General features: G+C 41.6%; 1 protein-coding gene across 3 annotated transcripts in view; it reads right to left on the reverse strand.

Moving 5' to 3' along the window:
* Nucleotides 1-19,223, reverse strand: part of ANKRD28 (ankyrin repeat domain 28) — a 1,012,368-nt gene that overhangs the window by 449,051 nt on the left and 544,094 nt on the right. For all 3 annotated transcript variants that reach the window (XM_053714205.1, XM_053714203.1, XM_053714204.1), the window contains exon 12: nt 9,887-9,950. In XM_053714205.1, the coding sequence (XP_053570180.1) occupies nt 9,887-9,950 (64 nt within the window). The remainder of the gene's footprint in view (nt 1-9,886; nt 9,951-19,223) is intronic.

A 19,223-nucleotide genomic window follows, 5' to 3' on the forward strand; every position in this document is an offset into this window, starting at 1 on the left:
ATCCTTACTTGTGGGATATTCTCTTCCCCAACAGGAAATGGCAAAGAGCCCAGCAAAGCTGGTCACATGATCCCTCCTAGGCTCCGCCTTCCCCAGTCATTCGACCGACGTAAAGGAGGAATATTTGCATAGGAGAAATCATATGATACCGTGGTGACTGTAGTTAAAGAAAATAAATTATCAGACCTGATTAAAAAACCAGGGCGGGCCGTGGACCGGACACACCGTTGGAGAAAGTAATTTATCAGGTAAACATAAATTCTGTTTTCTCCAACATAGGTGTGTCCGGTCCACGGCGTCATCCTTACTTGTGGGAACCAATACCAAAGCTTTAGGACACGGATGAAGGGAGGGAGCAAATCAGGTCACCTAGATGGAAGGCACCACGGCTTGCAAAACCTTTCTCCCAAAAATAGCCTCAGAAGAAGCAAAAGTATCAAATTTGTAAAATTTAGTAAAAGTGTGCAGTGAAGACCAAGTCGCTGCCTTACATATCTGATCAACAGAAGCCTCGTTCTTGAAGGCCCATGTGGAAGCCACAGCCCTAGTGGAATGAGCTGTGATTCTTTCAGGAGGCTGCCGTCCGGCAGTCTCGTAAGCCAATCTGATGATGCTTTTAAGCCAAAAAGAGAGAGAGGTAGAAGTTGCTTTTTGACCTCTCCTTTTACCAGAATAAACAACAAACAAGGAAGATGTTTGTCTAAAATCCTTTGTAGCATCTAAATAGAATTTTAGAGCACGAACTACGTCCAAATTGTGCAACAAACGTTCCTTCTTTGAAACTGGATTCGGACACAAAGAAGGCACGACTATCTCCTGGTTAATGTTTTTGTTAGAAACAACTTTCGGAAGAAAACCAGGTTTAGTACGCAAAACCACCTTATCTGCATGGAACACCAGATAAGGAGGAGAACACTGCAGAGCAGATAATTCTGAAACTCTTCTAGCAGAAGAAATTGCAACCAAAAACAAAACTTTCCAAGATAATAACTTAATATCAACGGAATGTAAGGGTTCAAACGGAACCCCCTGAAGAACTGAAAGAACTAAATTGAGACTCCAAGGAGGAGTCAAAGGTTTGTAAACAGGCTTGATTCTAACCAGAGCCTGAACAAAGGCTTGAACATCTGGCACAGCTGCCAGCTTTTTGTGAAGTAACACAGACAAGGCAGAAATCTGTCCCTTCAAGGAACATGCAGATAATCCTTTCTCCAAACCTTCTTGAAGAAAGGATAGAATCTTAGGAATTTTTATCTTGTCCCAAGGGAATCCTTTAGATTCACACCAACAGATATATTTTTTCCATATTTTGTGGTAGATTTTTCTAGTTACAGGCTTTCTGGCCTGAACAAGAGTATCAATGACAGAATCTGATAACCCTCGCTTTGATAAGATCAAGCGTTCAATCTCCAAGCAGTCAGTTGGAGTGAGACCAGATTCGGATGTTCGAACGGACCTTGAACAAGAAGGTCCCGTCTCAAAGGTAGCTTCCATGGTGGAGCCGATGACATATTCACCAGGTCTGCATACCAAGTCCTGCGTGGCCACGCAGGAGCTATCAAGATCACCGATGCCCTCTCCTGATTGATCCTGGCTACCAGCCTGGGGATGAGAGGAAACGGCGGGAATACATAAGCTAGTTTGAAGGTCCAAGGTGCTACTAGTGCATCTACTAGAGTCGCCTTGGGATCCCTGGATCTGGACCCGTAGCAAGGAACCTTGAAGTTCTGACGAGAGGCCATCAGATCCATGTCTGGAATGCCCCACAACTGAGTAATTTGGGCAAAGATTTCCGGATGGAGTTCCCACTCCCCCGGATGAAATGTCTGACGACTCAGAAAATCCGCTTCCCAATTTTCCACTCCTGGGATGTGGATTGCAGACAAGTGGCAGGAGTGAGTCTCCGCCCATTGAATGATTTTGGTCACTTCTTCCATCGCCAGGGAACTCCTTGTTCCCCCCTGATGGTTGATGTACGCAACAGTCGTCATGTTGTCTGATTGAAACCGTATGAATTTGGCCTTTGCTAGCTGAGGCCAAGCCTTGAGAGCATTGAATATCGCTCTCAGTTCCAGAATATTTATCGGGAGAAGAGATTCTTCCCGAGACCAAAGACCCTGAGCTTTCAGGGGTCCCCAGACCGCGCCCCAGCCCACCAGACTGGCGTCGGTCGTGACAATGACCCACTCTGGTCTGCGGAAGCTCATCCCCTGTGACAGGTTGTCCAGGGACAGACACCAACGGAGTGAATCTCTGGTCCTCTGATCTACTTGTATCGTCGGAGACAAGTCTGTATAATCCCCATTCCACTGACTGAGCATGCACAGTTGTAATGGTCTTAGATGAATTCGCGCAAAAGGAACTATGTCCATTGCCGCTACCATCAAACCTATTACTTCCATGCACTGCGCTATGGAAGGAAGAGGAACAGAATGAAGTATTTGACAAGAGTTTAGAAGTTTTGATTTTCTGGCCTCTGTCAGAAAAATCCTCATTTCTAAGGAGTCTATTATTGTTCCCAAGAAGGGAACCCTTGTTGACGGAGATAGAGAACTTTTTTCTACGTTCACTTTCCACCCGTGAGATCTGAGAAAGGCCAGGACAATGTCCGTGTGAGCCTTTGCTTGTGGAAGGGACGACGCTTGAATCAGAATGTCGTCCAAGTAAGGTACTACTGCAATGCCCCTTGGTCTTAGCACCGCTAGAAGGGACCCTAGCACCTTCGTGAAAATTCTTGGAGCAGTGGCTAATCCGAACGGAAGTGTGCGAACCTTAGGAACCGATGATGTTCCTTGTGGATAGGAATATGTAGATACGCATCCTTTAAATCCACCGTGGTCATGAATTGACCTTCCTGGATGGAAGGAAGAATTGTTCGAATGGTTTCCAGTTTGAACGATGGAACCTTGAGAAACTTGTTTAGGATCTTGAGATCTAAGATTGGTCTGAATGTTCCCTCTTTTTTGGGAACTACGAACAGATTGGAGTAGAACCCCATCCCTTGTTCTCCTAATGGAACAGGATGAATCACTCCCATTTTTAACAGGTCTTCTACACAATGTAAGAATGCCTGTTTTTTTAAGTGGTCGGAAGACAATTGAGACCTGTGGAACCTCCCCCTCGGGGGAAGCCCCTTGAATTCCAGAAGATAACCTTGGGAGACTATTTCTAGCGCCCAAGGATCCAGAACATCTCTTGCCCAAGCCTGAGCGAAGAGAGAGAGTCTGCCCCCCACCAGATCCGGTCCCGGATCGGGGGCCAACATCTCATGCTGTCTTGGTAGCAGTGGCAGGTTTCTTGGCCTGCTTACCTTTGTTCCAGCCTTGCATTGGCCTCCAGGCTGGCTTGGCTTGAGAAGTATTACCCTCTTGCTTAGAGGACGTAGCACTTGGGGCTGGTCCGTTTCTGCGAAAGGGACGAAAATTAGGTTTATTTTTGGCCTTGAAAGACCTATCCTGAGGAAGGGCGTGGCCCTTGCCCTCAGTGATATCAGAAATAATCTCTTTCAAGTCAGGGCCAAACAGCGTTTTCCCCTTGAAAGGAATGTTAAGCAATTTGTTCTTGGAAGACGCATCCGCTGACCAAGATTTTAGCCAAAGCGCTCTGCGCGCCACAATAGCAAACCCAGAATTTTTCGCCGCTAATCTAGCCAATTGCAAAGTGGCGTCTAGGGTGAAAGAGTTAGCCAATTTGAGAGCATGAATTCTGTCCAAAATCTCCTCATAAGAAGAATCTTTATTGAGCGCCTTTTCTAGTTCATCGAACCAGAAACACGCTGCTGTAGTGACAGGAACAATGCATGAAATTGGTTGTAGAAGGTAACCTTGCTGAACAAACATCTTTTTAAGCAAACCCTCTAATTTTTTATCCATAGGATCTTTGAAAGCACAACTATCTTCTATGGGTATAGTGGTGCGTTTGTTTAGAGTAGAAACCGCCCCCTCGACCTTGGGGACTGTCTGCCATAAGTCCTTTCTGGGGTCGACCATAGGAAACAATTTCTTAAATATAGGGGGAGGGACGAAAGGTATGCCGGGCCTTTCCCATTCTTTGTTTACAATGTCCGCCACCCGCTTGGGTATAGGAAAAGCTTCGGGGGGCCCCGGGACCTCTAGGAACTTGTCCATTTTACATAATTTCTCTGGAATGACCAAATTCTCACAATCATCCAGAGTAGATAACACCTCCTTAAGCAGGGCGCGGAGATGTTCCAATTTAAATTTGAATGTAATTACATCAGGTTCAGCTTGTTGAGAAATTTTCCCTGAATCTGAAATTTCTCCCTCAGACAAAACCTCCCTGGCCCCCTCAGATTGGTGTAGGGGCACTTCAGAACCAATATCATCAGCGTCCTCATGCTCTTCAGTATTTTCTAAAACAGAGCAGTCGCGCTTTCGCTGATAAGTGGGCATTTTGGCTAAAATGTTTTTGATAGAATTATCCATTACAGCCGTTAATTGTTGCATAGTAAGGAGTATTGGCGCACTAGATGTACTAGGGGCCTCCTGTGTGGGCAAGACTGGTGTAGACGAAGGAGGGGATGATGCAGTACCATGCTTACTCCCCTCACTTGAGGAATCATCATGGGCATCATTTTCTCTAAATTTTGTGTCACATAAATCACATCTATTTAAATGAGAAGGAACCTTGGCTTCCCCACATACAGAACACAGTCTATCTGGTAGTTCAGACATGTTAAACAGGCATAAACTTGATAACAAAGTACAAAAAACGTTTTAAAATAAAACCGTTACTGTCACTTTAAATTTTAAACTGAACACACTTTATTACTGCAAATGTGAAAAAGTATGAAGGAATTGTTCAAAATTCACCAAAATTTCACCACAGTGTCTTAAAGCCTTAAAAGTATTGCACACCAAATTTGAAAGCTTTAACTCTTAAAATAACGGAACCGGAGCCGTTTTTATATTTAACCCCTTTACAGTCCCTGGTATCTGCTTTGCTGAGACCCAACCAAGCCCAAAGGGGAATACGATACCAAATGACGCCTTCAGAAAGTCTTTTCTATGTATCAGAGCTCCTCACACATGCATCTGCATGTCATGCTTCCCAAAAACAAGTGCGCAATAGAGGCGCGAAAATGAGGCTCTGCCTATGATTAGGGAAAGCCCCTAGAGAATAAGGTGTCCAATACAGTGCCTGCCGGTTATTTTACATAATTCCCAAGAATAAAATAATTCCTCAAAGCTATGAAGTATTAAAATATGCTTATATATCAATCGTTTTAGCCCAGAAAATGTCTACAGTCTTAAAAGCCCTTGTGAAGCCCTTTTTTTCTTATGTAATAAAAATGGCTTACCGGATCCCATAGGGAAAATGACAGCTTCCAGCATTACATCGTCTTGTTAGAAATGTGTCATACCTCAAGCAGCAAAAGTCTGCTCACTGTTTCCCCCAACTGAAGTTAATTCCTCTCAACAGTCCTGTGTGGAAACAGCCATCGATTTTAGTAACGGTTGCTAAAATCATTTTCCTCTTACAAACAGAAATCTTCATCACCTTTCTGTTTCAGAGTAAATAGTACATACCAGCACTATTTTAAAATAACAAACTCTTGATTGAATAATAAAAACTACAGTTAAACACCAAAAAACTCTAAGCCATCTCCGTGGAGATGTTGCCTGTACAACGGCAAAGAGAATGACTGGGGAAGGCGGAGCCTAGGAGGGATCATGTGACCAGCTTTGCTGGGCTCTTTGCCATTTCCTGTTGGGGAAGAGAATATCCCACAAGTAAGGATGACGCCGTGGACCGGACACACCTATGTTGGAGAAATCTCCAGTTTCTTATCCATGGATCCGTAAAGGAGTAAAGGACGTGAGACATGGAGAAAGGTATCCTCCAAGAAAGTCTTATCGAATAAAAGAATCTTAAAATTTTAATATTTAATATAAAAGGATCTCCAGGAAGTTAGTAATAGGAATAATTCCAGAGAAAACACAGCAAAAAGCTCTCCAGCCGTTACAAAACTCACAATTTACGGAATTTGGCGGCGCTTTACAAATAAATGATGATGATAATAATAATTTACAACTAGCCTAACCTACAAAGTCTGAAACCTACTTTGAATGTCTGTTACTAATCATAGTAATAACATAGTCAGACTTGAGGCTGCTTCCAGTCACCGGAAAAAGATAGACCAATTTGGCCCTGTAAGACAGCAATATGAAAACGGCCAGTATGCTAAGATCATAAGGAGTAACCTAAAAAAGGCGGCACAGAGAAAGACGCCGCTCCGCTAATAACTAGAAGCGGAAAGCGGGTCACGCGACACGTCTCTCACACGATATGAGCCCCCACCCCCGTCAGAACTCGGTGCTTGCTTACCCTACCAGCCACACATAATACTATTAAAGTAACGCACACAATTGTATATATTATCCAGGAGCACCTAGAAAAACAGCCCACAAACAAAGGGATATACTTTAAAATTCAATAAAAAGTAAAGCCCCTAGTCTCTATGTCCCAGCAGCAGTGCCAGCTCCCTGCCTTAAGATATCCTTATAAAAGGATACATTGTGTCCCAGCAAATGCAGTTCAAATTTATTAGGTGCACAGTCTTCAAACCCTAGAAGACAAAATGCACTTACCTGCAGTCTGGCCGTCCGACAGGAGGACGGCTTACACTGTGTGAGAGGATGCCACTCCACACAGAGATCTGTAGAAAAAAAGAAAGAAACAGAGTAAACCTACTCTGGCTTTCTATACTAGGGCAGCAAATATGTTAGGAAAATGCAGCAAGGCCAACCTTACACGTTCCAAAACTGCTTTAAAGCCACCACTGCCCTACTGAAGAGACTAACGTGGAGTACGGCTAGACCCAATCTTGAAAAGAAAGATCAGAGAAAACCTACCCTGGCTTTAAAATAATAAAATCTTGATTGAAGTGAAATAAATCCAATCTTCTTCAGACACCAAAACTTCACCTCCTCCTTGCACCGAAGGCAAAGAGAATGATGGGGTTTGTGGGAAGGGAAGTGATACTTAACAGCTTTGCTGTGGTGTTCTTAGCCGCCTCCTGCTGCTGGCCAGGAGTGATATTCCCAACAGAAATTGATGATGCTGTGGACTCGCCAAATCTTAGGAAAGAAATATAAATTTCTCCTCCCTATATAAGTTCCTAACACCATTCAGGTGGCCCCCAGTTAATATTTACTATCAGTTAGGTAATTGTGACTTTACATTTTCATACCCAATGCACTATAGTTTATATTTTGTGATACACTATTCTGGAGGAGGGACCTCTTATATACGATTTCTACTTTTTATCAACCAGATCCTTAGTGTGTATAATGTTGTAAATTGAGAGTTTTTCCAGAGCTTATTTTGTAATGTTTGTCTAATATATAGATATGTACCTGTTGTAATTGACTATGTTTATGGCTTGAGAGCTGTAAATATACTTGTCTTATGCTACTCAGCACTCTAATTTTCCTCATTGCCCTTATCTCATTAAGAGCTCCAACTTCTTGCTATTAACTCTGCTCCCCCCCCCAACACTGTTTACATTGTAAACACAGGAAAATATATCCTACAACTCATTTCCCCAAACTTATTAGATGCGAACATTTTAACACAGAGGCGACTGCCTACAAAAAGTTTTTCAGGTGTTGTGATCTTCCATAACTTCTAATTCTTTCACTAACCAATATCCAAACCCAAAAATGATCTCTATCTAAACCCACACACCACCTATTGCTAGTCCTAATATATTGCAGTCTGCCCCAATCTCCTAACTATATCCCCTATTCCTGTAAACTTGATATCACTACTCCCATCTATTTACACTTTTAACAGTCATGGCCCAAGAGCGGACGGTTACTATACTGGGAGACAGTCGGATTTAGACTATAAAAGAGGTCTGATGTTAAGAATGCCTGCTGTTTATTTACAAACTGATGTGTTGATGACCAGGAAAGTTCTTTCATATTTCTGTTTCTTGCCATATACAATGTATATTGTTGTATTCTATATTTTTATCTTGTGTAAGCTTTATAACGCTATACTACATATCCTAACTCATATATATTGGTATCTGTACAAAATTGGTCTCATATACTCAATGTTAAGACTGTATGGTAAATTTTATAACCTCAATAAAAATAAAGTAAAAAAAAAAAAAACAGATTCATATATTATTCTCAGGCTAATATTTGCTCTGAATACATCATTCTATCTATGATTTATTTAGTGTTTAATGTACTTTTAAATTTTGCCAAGTGGTAATTGCAGGTGGACAGGCTCTCTGCTTGAGAACTTTTTTGCCTGCAACTGTCCTGTTAGACATACTAGTATAAGTCTGGAAATAATGTTGAAAAAGAAAAGAGGTCATGTCTGTGTGTAGTTATTTATTGTCACCAAAGGTGATTCATTACGCAGAGCCACCACTGGCTTGCTATGTTGTGCAGAGTCACCACTTTGGTAAGTTATGTTATGCAGAAATTAACGATTATAGCTATTAAAGTTATTATAAAATCAGATTAACAGTCAAGAATTTGATGTGATAAAGGAATTTATATTCTCTTTCATAGATAAAATAGTTACCTATAGCTGCTTAACACATCACTAGAACATTTTGTTAAGAAGCAGTAATGGTAGGGTATTTGATTTCTTTGGGTAGGAGGGGAGGCAAAATAGGTCTTCACATGTGTAGCCAAAAACACCTAGCACTGGCCCTGATTCCAACAATAAAGACTGGTAAATGCGATGTAAATGTCAAAGTAGAATATCAAAAGCTGTTATCTGGAGTAGCTGCATTTTAGTGATCACAAAATAAAAAAAAAAGTACCCAATGATAAGTAAAAAAAAAACTTTGGAACATATCTTTACAGTGGCTGGTGAACAATGATGTTTAATTGTACCAATCTCATTTGAAAGCAAAGTGTGAGTTGCAATACAGTTGTTTAAACATGGCTGAGTTTGAGATGCCTGGATGCCTTAGCAGTCTTGATTACTTACTACACTTGGAAAACACTCGACAGTTTGGTATCAACAATATTACGAACAATATTTATTTATTTTGGAGAGACTGATTTGCCAACCAAAAATATGAAGAGCCTGAAACATAATAAGTTTATAACAAGCTGCCACCTTAATTTAAAACGTTCTTATCAGAATGCTGTCTACATAGGGGGTAAACCAATGTCCCCTGAGATCTGATCTTGGTAAGATCCCTGGGAGCAATGGCCCATCTGAAAGGAACATCTAAAAACTGTAAATAAAAATATTCAAAAGCAAACATGAATTATCAAAGATTGGGCTGATGGGAACATGAATAGAAGTATACGTTATATATAAACTAGTCTTGATAGAAATCCAGAATGACTGAATGAAGGTATAATCTAACCTTCTATATGAAATGCTCTTAATCTGAATGTGTTTGAAGAATAGCCTCAATAAGGAGTAGAACATATGCTAACAGGCTATGTTTTTCCCTGCTTGTGCTGACTAGTGGCTCAACCACTGTTTAACTGTTGAAGTCAAGATTATTGAGGTGATTAAAATAACCTTCCTCCCAATCTTGTTCCTGCTGAGGAATAAGAAATTACTTGAAGATCTTGGACAGCCCTAAATACCTTAATTTACAAGATCCTGAAAACTTTAGAATAGGTGACATGATTAAGTATATCTTCCATCTACCTGAAACTTTACTTTTTACTAATGAATGTTCTTTTAAATAATCACGCCTTGTATGTAAAATGCTCTTAATCTGAACGTGTTCGAAGAATAACCTCAATCAGGATTAGAATATATAAATAACAGGCTTTGTTTTTGCCCTGCTCAACCAATGTTAATAAAGCCTTAAAGGAAGAGTAGAGGATATTACCACCTAACTGTGTAAAAGAAACCTAATATGATTACATACCCTCCAGCTGCAGCTGCATGAAGACACGTCCTGCCAAAATCATCTGGGGTATCAATGTCGAAACCTGCAAAAATTTAAGAAATATAAACAATCCAGACTATAGCTACTGGAAAAAAATAAACTAAATTTTAAATATCTATAAAGGATGATCATATAAGGATACATTGCTAAATGACGTTACTCTTATGTTTACCTAAACGTGACAACAGGTGCATTACTTGGCAAAATAAAAAAAAACAGTAACTGCTTAAAAAATTAATTAATTACTTGTGGGAATTAAAAACCTGGCCACCAAGAGGAGGCAACGACACCCCAGCCAAAGGCTTAAAGGGACAGTATACACTAATTTTCATATAACTGCATGTAATAGACACTACTATAAAGAATAACATGTACAGATACGGATATACAAATCCAGTATAAAACTGTTTAAAAACTTACTTAGAAGCTCTCAGTTTAACTGTTGAAAAGGTAGCTGAAAAGCCCACTGCAAGTGGGAAATAAGACACTCCCCCCTTCCCCTTCTTTTGCATATGAAAAGACCCTTTACACAAACAGGAGCAAGCTGGAGTAGGTAGCTGACGGTATTCACATCAAACTTTGGGGCTTGGTTAGGAGACTGAAAATCACAGCAAAGTTATTTAAAAATAAGCAAAACTATACATTAAAAAAAACAAAAAAGACTTCCGGTGGGCGGACCTAGAAGATGGCAGCAAGAACTCTTAGCTCTGCAGAAACCTTCATTTAATATCTGCAAAATTGCCATTTTTCTACGCCATCTGCATCTCCCTTGACGGGCAAGCTGTCCGGGAACCTTTAGCAGATAGAAGCCTCTCAAACGCTTCTTCCCTGGAAGTCAGTTTATTGAAATAAAATCCATAAGAGATTGCTGAACAATGGACTCAGCAAGGGACATTGCTAATCAGATACGCTCTATCTTCCTGCCTAAATTTGAGCAGCTATTTGTAAGTTATGAAAGATTAAGAGATGCTGTTCAGGCAACTGAGAGACTAAGTTCCACAACGCCTGATGCTATACATGGGATACTGATGCCGCTACTGGTAACCCCCATGTGGCCCGTTAGAGCAGCCTCTCAATTTCAACAATTACTAGACTGCGACTCTCAGTGTGATACCACGTGGACCGCTAGTGCACGGCCTGATGTGGGCCAATACAGAGCTGCACCTTGTATCGCAGCTATATGCAGCAGAACGGAGCCTAATTCAGGAGAATACACTTTAGATTTCCCTGTTCTGGAGCCTATTACAGCACTAGAGGAGAGCTCAAAATTACCATTGCCGGTCCACCCGATCTCTGCTGCAGCCCCAGGCGTCACCTATAACCCGGACTGTGCAGTGCTGACCAAATGGGAATTTCTTGAAACGGAATACTTGCCTGTTACTGAGAGGGTAAACCTTTATGGCCATCGTAAAGTTTGAATCCACACCATGCCTACACGGGACTTCTACCAGTTTGGAAAAGACAGGCTTTCCGGCATGACAAAGACACATTTCAACAGAGAACAACATGATGCAATGCTGCAAGGCTCACACGGACACCGTCCTCTGCAAACCAGAGACATTCCTCAGAGATATGGATATCAGGCCCCAAGCCGTGTCGGAGTCGGGTAATTTATCTATGGCTGGGGTCGTGTGTGAGATGAATATAGAAATACCCTTGCGCCGTGGTATATTAACCTTTCACAGTATCGCTGGATCCGTGTTAGAGACTGTTTTCTGTTTTTTAACCCGGTTGGACTTTATTCATTGTTTGAATTATTAAATTGTTTATTTGTAATAACGTAGGATGGAAGGTATGCTCTAGGTAGTCTGCTACCCTGCATATAAATTGATGGCATTTTGATCCGGTGTTGTATCAACCATATTACCCTGAAACACTTTGGTTCTCCTCCCTAGCTAAGAGATTGCTTAATTCTGCGCATATATGATGTCTATACCTTTTTTAGCATTCTAACTTTTGCTCATTTCAGCCGCGTATGTATCCTATTGCCTTTTCTAATATTTTATTGGGCTGCCCACTACACATATCGCTATACAAATATGGAGGACATCTATTGAGACAAGTAGGAGCTTGTTGTTTTAGTTATGTTAAGGCCTGAACATAGTACAAATTGTGATAATTATTTGTTTCATCTCATGTCTCCCCAAAATTTAAAATCGTTTTATGTCTATACCACATGTAAACTGATTATGCTCCTTGCTATCTTTTCACAAGTGGCATGCAGGATAATCCAAATTATAAATCAGATAAATGTACTATAAATTGGAGGCTCTCTGGTTCCCTTCTTCTCATTATGTAATTATACATTTCAATATAGCCTGAAGTCATATACTCTTATGGAAGCTTTCTGTGAAGATGTGCTCATCACATTTTTGTATTATGTTCCACCGGGGGAGGCAGAATCTATACTGAAATTAATATCAAGCTCCTAAAAGGGAAAATGTTTGTTTAGGTGTACATTGTGTTGTTTTGTTTAATTTTGTTATGATAGGACACCTATTTTATTTAGTTTTCTGCTGATGCGGTCACTTTAGTTTTATTATTTTTTTACTTTTACCCCCTAATTGACAAGACAAGATAGCGGGGGGCTGGGAATTACACATTACCACAAACTGTACTTGTTATGGGTTGAACTAGCCGATTAACACGTAATTTCACAGCTTAGAGTCTGTTCCATAACAGAGAAAATAATTACTTAACTCCGATAAGCCCCATCAATTTAGGGGATTTGTTTGCTTGTTTGATAGGTATGTTTGTATTTTAGGTTATGTTAGGTTTAGGTTAGCTGTGTTAGTTAAAAAAAAAGATAAAACCCCAGCATTTGTGGTACTGGTGAGTATATGGGCTAGAACATACGATAACCCATTTAAAGGGCCACTAAACTCAAAATCTTTCTTTCATGATTCAGATAGAGAATACAAATTTAAACAATATTACAATTTACTTCTATTATTTATTTTGCTTCATTTTTTAGATATCCTTATTTGAAGAAAAGGCAATGCACATGGGTGAGCCAATCACATGAGGCTTATATGTGCAGCAACCAATCAGCAGCTACTGAGCATATCTAGATATGCTTTTCCGCAAAGAATATCAAGAGAATAAAACAAATTAGATAATAGAAGTAAATTAGAAAGATGTTTAAAAATGCATTCTCTTTCTAAATCATGAAAGAAAAAATATGGGTTTCATGTCCCTTTAAGTCTTGTGTAGATTTTAATGCAAAAATGAGCATTGTATACAACTGTATTTGACAAATTTGCGCTGATGTATGTTATTATATCATACTGTGTTATCAGTTTTTACATTACTCTGCTGCACCCTGCGTGGTGTGTATCTGATCTGTTTCTTACCACTGTACCATTTGCTGGTTATAAATAAAATTTAAAAAAAAAAAACTAAAAAAAAAAAAAAACTTTATGGGCTATATAAATAGATCATCTACAAAACATGTATGCAAAGAAAAAATGAGTGTATAATGTCCCTTTAAATACTACCCCCACTCCCCTCATCCCCCAGTCATTCTGCAGAGGGAACAAGGAACAGTAGGAGAAATATCAGGGTATAAATCTAGCTCATGGCTACGTCATGATGGAACTTATAGATGTGGTAGACGCTCATGTACCTCAATGTGATCATATTCAGACTGGTAGGTCTTTTGAGTCTCGACACACAGGTGAGGTTTTTTACACCAAGGGATGCATAAAATGTAGGAGTACATACATCATCTACCTCATGGAGTGCTCTAGGTGCTCAAAAATCCGAAGAAGCAAAAGTATCAAATTTGTAAAATTTTGAAAAGGTATGAAGCGAAGACCAAGTCGCAGCCTTACAAATCTGTTCAACAGAAGCATCATTTTTAAAAGCCCATGTGGAAGCTACCGCTCTAGTAGAATGAGCTGTAATCCTTTCAGGAGGCTGCTGTCCAGAAGTCTCATAAGCCAAACGGATGATGCTTTTCAGCCAAAAGGAAAGAGAAGTCGCCGTAGCCGTTTGACCCCTACGCTTTCCAGAATATACAACAAACAAAGAAGATGTTTGACGAAAATCTTTGGTTGCCTGCAAATAAAATTTCAAAGCAAGAACCACGTCCAAGTTGTGCAACAGACGTTCCTTCTTACAAGAAGGATTAGGACACAGAGAAGGAACAACAATTTCTTGATTGATATTCCTGTTAGTAACAACCTTAGGTAGGGACCCAGGCTTGGTACGCAAAACCACCTTATCAGCATGGAACACAAGATAAGGTGAGTCACATTGTAATGCAGATAGTTCAGAAACTCTTCGAGCTGAAGAGATAGCAACTAGGAACAAAACTTTCCAAGATAAAAGCTTACTATCTATGGAATGCATGGGTTCAAACGGAACCCCCTGAAGAACTCTATGAACTAAATTTAGACTCCATGGCGGAGCAACAGGTTTAAACACAGGCTTAATTCTAACTAAAGCCTGACAAAAAGCCCGAACGTCTGGAACATCTGCCAGACGCTTGTGCAACAAAATAGCAGATATCTGTCCCTTTAGGGAACTAGCTGATAATCCTTTCTCCAATCCATCTTGGAGAAAAGACAAAATCCTAGGAATCCTGATTTTACTCCAGGAGAAGCCTTTGGATTCGCACCAAAAAAAGATATTTACGCCATATCTTATGATAAATTTTCCTGGTAACAAGCTTTCGAGCCTGAATCAAGGTATTTATGACTGACTCAGAGAAACCCCGCTTTGATAGAATCAAGCGTTCAATCTCCAAGCAGTCAGTTGCAGAGAAATTAGATTTGGATGCTTGAATGGACCTTGAATCAGAAGGTCCTGTCTCAATGGCAGAGACCATGGTGGAAGGGATGACATGTCCACCAGGTCTGCATACCAAGTCCTACGTGGCCACTCAGGCGCTATCAAAATCACCGATGCTCTCTCCTGTTTGATTCTGGCAATCAGACGTGGAAGGAGAGGGAAAGGTGGAAACACATAGGCCAGCATCTATCAGTAAAGCCTGAGGATCCCTTGACCTGGAGCCGTAACAAGGAAAGTTTGGTGTTCTGACGAGTCGCCATCAGATCCAACTCTGGTGTGCCCCATAGCCGAACCAGCTGAGCAAACACCTCCGGATGGAGTTTCCACTCCACCGGATGAAAAGTCTGGCGACTTAGAAAATCTGCTTCCCAGATCTCTACACCTGGGATATAGATCACTGACAGATGGCAAGAGTGAGCCTCTGCCCATTGGATTATCCTTGAGACCTCTATCATCGCTAAGGAACTATTTGTTCCGCCCTGATGATTGATATAAGCCACAGTCGTGATGTTGTCCGACTGAAACCTGATGAATCTGCCCGAAGCTAGCTGAGGCCATGCCTGGAGAGCATTGAATATCGCTCTTAATTCCAGAATATTTATCGGTAGGAGAGCCTCCTCCCGAGTCCACAAACCCTGAGCTTTCAGGGAATTCCAGACTGCACCCCAGCCCAGAAGACTGTGGTCTGTCGTCACTATAACCCATTCTGGCCTGCGGAAACACATTCCCTGGGACAGATGATCCTGTGACAACCACCAAAGAAGAGAGTCTCTGGTCTCTTGATCCAGATTTATCTGAGGAGATAAATCTGCATAATCCCCATTCCACTGATTGAGCATGCATAGTTGCAATGGTCTGAGATGCAAGTGAGCAAACGGAACTATGTCCATTGCCGCTACCATTAGTCCGATTACCTCCATACACTGAGCCACTGACGGCCGAGGAATGGAATGAAGAGCTCGGCAGGTGGACAAAATCTTTGATTTCCTGACCTCCGTCAGAAATATTTTCATGTCCACCGAGTCTATCTATCAGAGTCCCTAGAAATGAAACTCTTGTGAGGGGGGAAAGAGAACTCTTTTTTTACGTTCACTTTCCACCCATGAGACCTTAGAAAGGCCAACACTAAGTCCGTGTGAGACTTGGCTAGTTGGAAGGACGACGCTTGAATTAGAATATCGTTTAGATAAGGCGCCACTGCTATGCCCCGTGGCCTTAGAACCGCCAGAAGGGACCCTAGCACCTTCTTGAAGATTTGCGGCGCCATGGCCAACCCGAAAGGAAGAGCCACAAACTGATAATGCTTGTCCAGAAAGGCGAACCTGAGGAACTGGTGATGATCTTTGTGGATAGGAATGTGTAGATGCGCATCCTTTAAGTCCACGGTGGTCATATATTGACCCTCCTGGATCAATGGTAAGATAGTCCGAATGGTCTCCATCTTGAAAGATGGAACTCTTAGGAATTGGTTTAGGATCTTAAGATCTAGAATTGGTCTGAAGGTTCCCTCCTTTTTGGGAACTATAAACAGATTGGAGAAGAACCCCTGCCCCTGTTCTGCTGTTGGAACTGGGCAGATCACTCCCATGGTAAAAAGGTCTTCTACACAGCGTAAGAACGCCTCTATTTTTGTCGGGTTTACAGACAATTGAGAAAGATGGAACCTCCCCCTTGGAGGGGAATCCTTGAAATCTACAAGGTATCCCTGGGTTACAATTTCTACTGCCCAGGAATCCTGAACGTCTCTTGCCCAGGCCCAAGCAAAGAGAGAGAGTCTGCCCCCTACTAGATCCGGTCCCGGATCGGGGGCTACCCCTTCATGCTGACTTAGTGGCAGCATCAGGATTTTTGGCCTGTTTACCCTTGTTCCAAGCCTGATTAGGTCTCCAGGTTGGCTTGGATTGAGCAAAGTTCCCCTCTTGCTTTGCAGCAGGGGAAGAGGTAGAGTGACCACTCTTGAAGTTTTCGAAAGGAACGAAAATTATTTTGTTTGGTCCTTATTTGACTTATCCTGAGGGAGAGTATGACCCTTCCCTCCAGTAATGTCTGAAATGATCTCTTTCAATGCAGGCCCAAATAGGGTCTTACCTTTGAAAGGGATGGACAAAAGCTTAGATTTAGATGACATATCAGCTGACCAGGACTTAAGCCATAACGCTCTACGCGCTAAAATGGCAAAACTTGAATTCTTAGCCGCTAATTTAGCAAGATGAAAAGCGGCGTCTGTAATAAAAGAATTAGCCAACTTAACAGCCTTAATTCTGTCCAAAATATCATCTAGTGGGGTCTCCATCTGAAGAGCCTCTTCTAGAGCCTCAAACCAAAAGGCAGCTGCAGTGGTTACAGGAACAATGCACGCTATAGTTTGAAGAAGAAAACCTTGATGAACAAAAATTTTCTTAAGGAGACCCTCTAATTTTTTATCCATAGGATCAATGAAAACGAAATTTATGCTTACCTGATAAATTTATTTCTCTTGTGGTGTATCCAGTCCACGGATCATCCATTACTTGTGGGATATTCTCCTTCCCAACAGGAATCTGCAAGAGGATCACAAACAGCAGAGCTGTCTATATAGCTCCTCCCCTAACTGCCACCTCCCAGTCATTCGACCGAAGACAAGCAAGAGAAAGGAGAAGCTATAGGGTGCAGTGGTGACTGTAGTTTAAAAATTTAAAAAACACCTGCCTTAAAAAGACAGGGCGGGCCGTGGACTGGATACACCACAAGAGAAATAAATTTATCAGGTAAGCATAAATTTTGTTTTCTCTTGTAAGGTGTATCCAGTCCACGGATCATCCATTACTTGTGGGATACCAATACCAAAGCTTTAGGACACGGATGAAGGGAGGGACAAGGCAGGTGCTTAAACGGAAGGCACCACTGCCTGTAAGACCTTTCTCCCAAAAATAGACACCAAAGAAGCAAAAGTATCAAATTTGTAGAATTTAGAAAAAGTATGGAGCGAAGACCAAGTCGCCGCCTTACAAATCTGTTCAACAGAAGCCTCATTTTTAAAAGCCCATGTGGAAGCCACTGCTCTAGTAGAATGATCTGTAATTCTTACAGGAGGCTGCTGGCCAGCAGTCTCATAAGATAAGCGGATTATACTTCTTAACCAAAAGGAAAAAAGTTGCTGAAGCCTTTTGGCCTCTTCTCTGTCCAGAGTAAACAACAAACAATGCTGATGTTTGACGAAAATCCTTAGTAGCTTGTAAATAAAACTTTAAAGCACGAACCACGTCAAGATTATGTAATAGACGTTCCTTCTTTGAAGAAGGATTAGGACACAGTGACGGAACAACAATCTCCTGATATTCTTATTAGATACCACCTTAGGAAGAAACCCAGGTTTGGTACGCAAAACTATCTTATCTGCATGGAACATCAGATAAGGGGAATCACACTGTAAGGCAGATAACTCAAACTCTTCGAGCCGAAGAAATAGCTACCAAAAAGAGAACTTTCCAAGATAAAAGCTTGATATATATGGAATGCAGAGGTTCAAACGGAACCCCTTGAAGAACCTTAAGAACTAAATTTAAACTCCATGGCGGAGCAACAGGTTTAAACACAGGCTTGATTCTAACTGAAGCCTGACAAAACGCCTGAACGTCTGGAACATCCGCCAGACGCTTGTGCAAAAAAATAGACAGAGCAGAAATCTGTCCCTTTAAGGAACTAGCTGACAATCCCTTCTCCAATCCCTCTTGGAGAAAAGAGAATATCCTGGGAATCCTGACTTTACTACATGAGTAACCCTTGGATTCACACTAATGAAGATAATTACACCATATCTTATGATAGATTTTCCTGGCGACAGGCTTTCGAGCCTGAATTAAGGTATCAATGACTGACTCGGAGAAACCGCGTTTTGATCAAATCAAGCGTTCAATCTCCAAGCAGTCAGACGCAGAGAAATTAGATTTGGATGGTTGAAAGGACCCTGAAGTAGAAGGTCCTGTCTCAGCGGTAGAGTCCATGGTGGAAGGGATGACATGTCCACCAGATCTGCATACCAAGTCCTGCGTGGCCACGCAGGTGCTATCAAAATCACTGAAGCTCTCTCCTGCTTGATCTTGGCAATCAGACGAGGGAGCAGAGGAAACGGTGGAAGCTCGGCGTTCTGACGAGACGCCATGAGATCCAATTCTGGTTTGCCCCAACGTTGAATCAACTGTGCAAACACCTCCTGATGGAGTTCCCACTCCCCCGGATGAAAAGTCTGCCGACTTAGAAAATCCGCCTCCCAGTTCTCTACTCCTGGGATATGGATAGCTGATAGATGGCAAGAGTGAACCTCTGCCCATAGAATTATTTTTGAAACCTCCAACATTTCAAGGGAACTCCTTGTTCCCCCTTGATGGTTGATGTAGGCTACAGTCGTGATATTGTCCGACTGAAATCTGATGAACCTGACCGCAGCAAGCTGAGGCCAAGCCTGAAGAGCATTAAATATCGCTCTTAGGTCCAGAATGTTTATCGGAAGGAGTGTCTCCTCCTGAGTCCACGAGCCCTGAGC

Source organism: Bombina bombina, chromosome 5 (assembly GCF_027579735.1).
Source record: "Bombina bombina isolate aBomBom1 chromosome 5, aBomBom1.pri, whole genome shotgun sequence".
In the NCBI taxonomy this organism is placed as follows: Eukaryota; Metazoa; Chordata; class Amphibia; order Anura; family Bombinatoridae; genus Bombina; species Bombina bombina.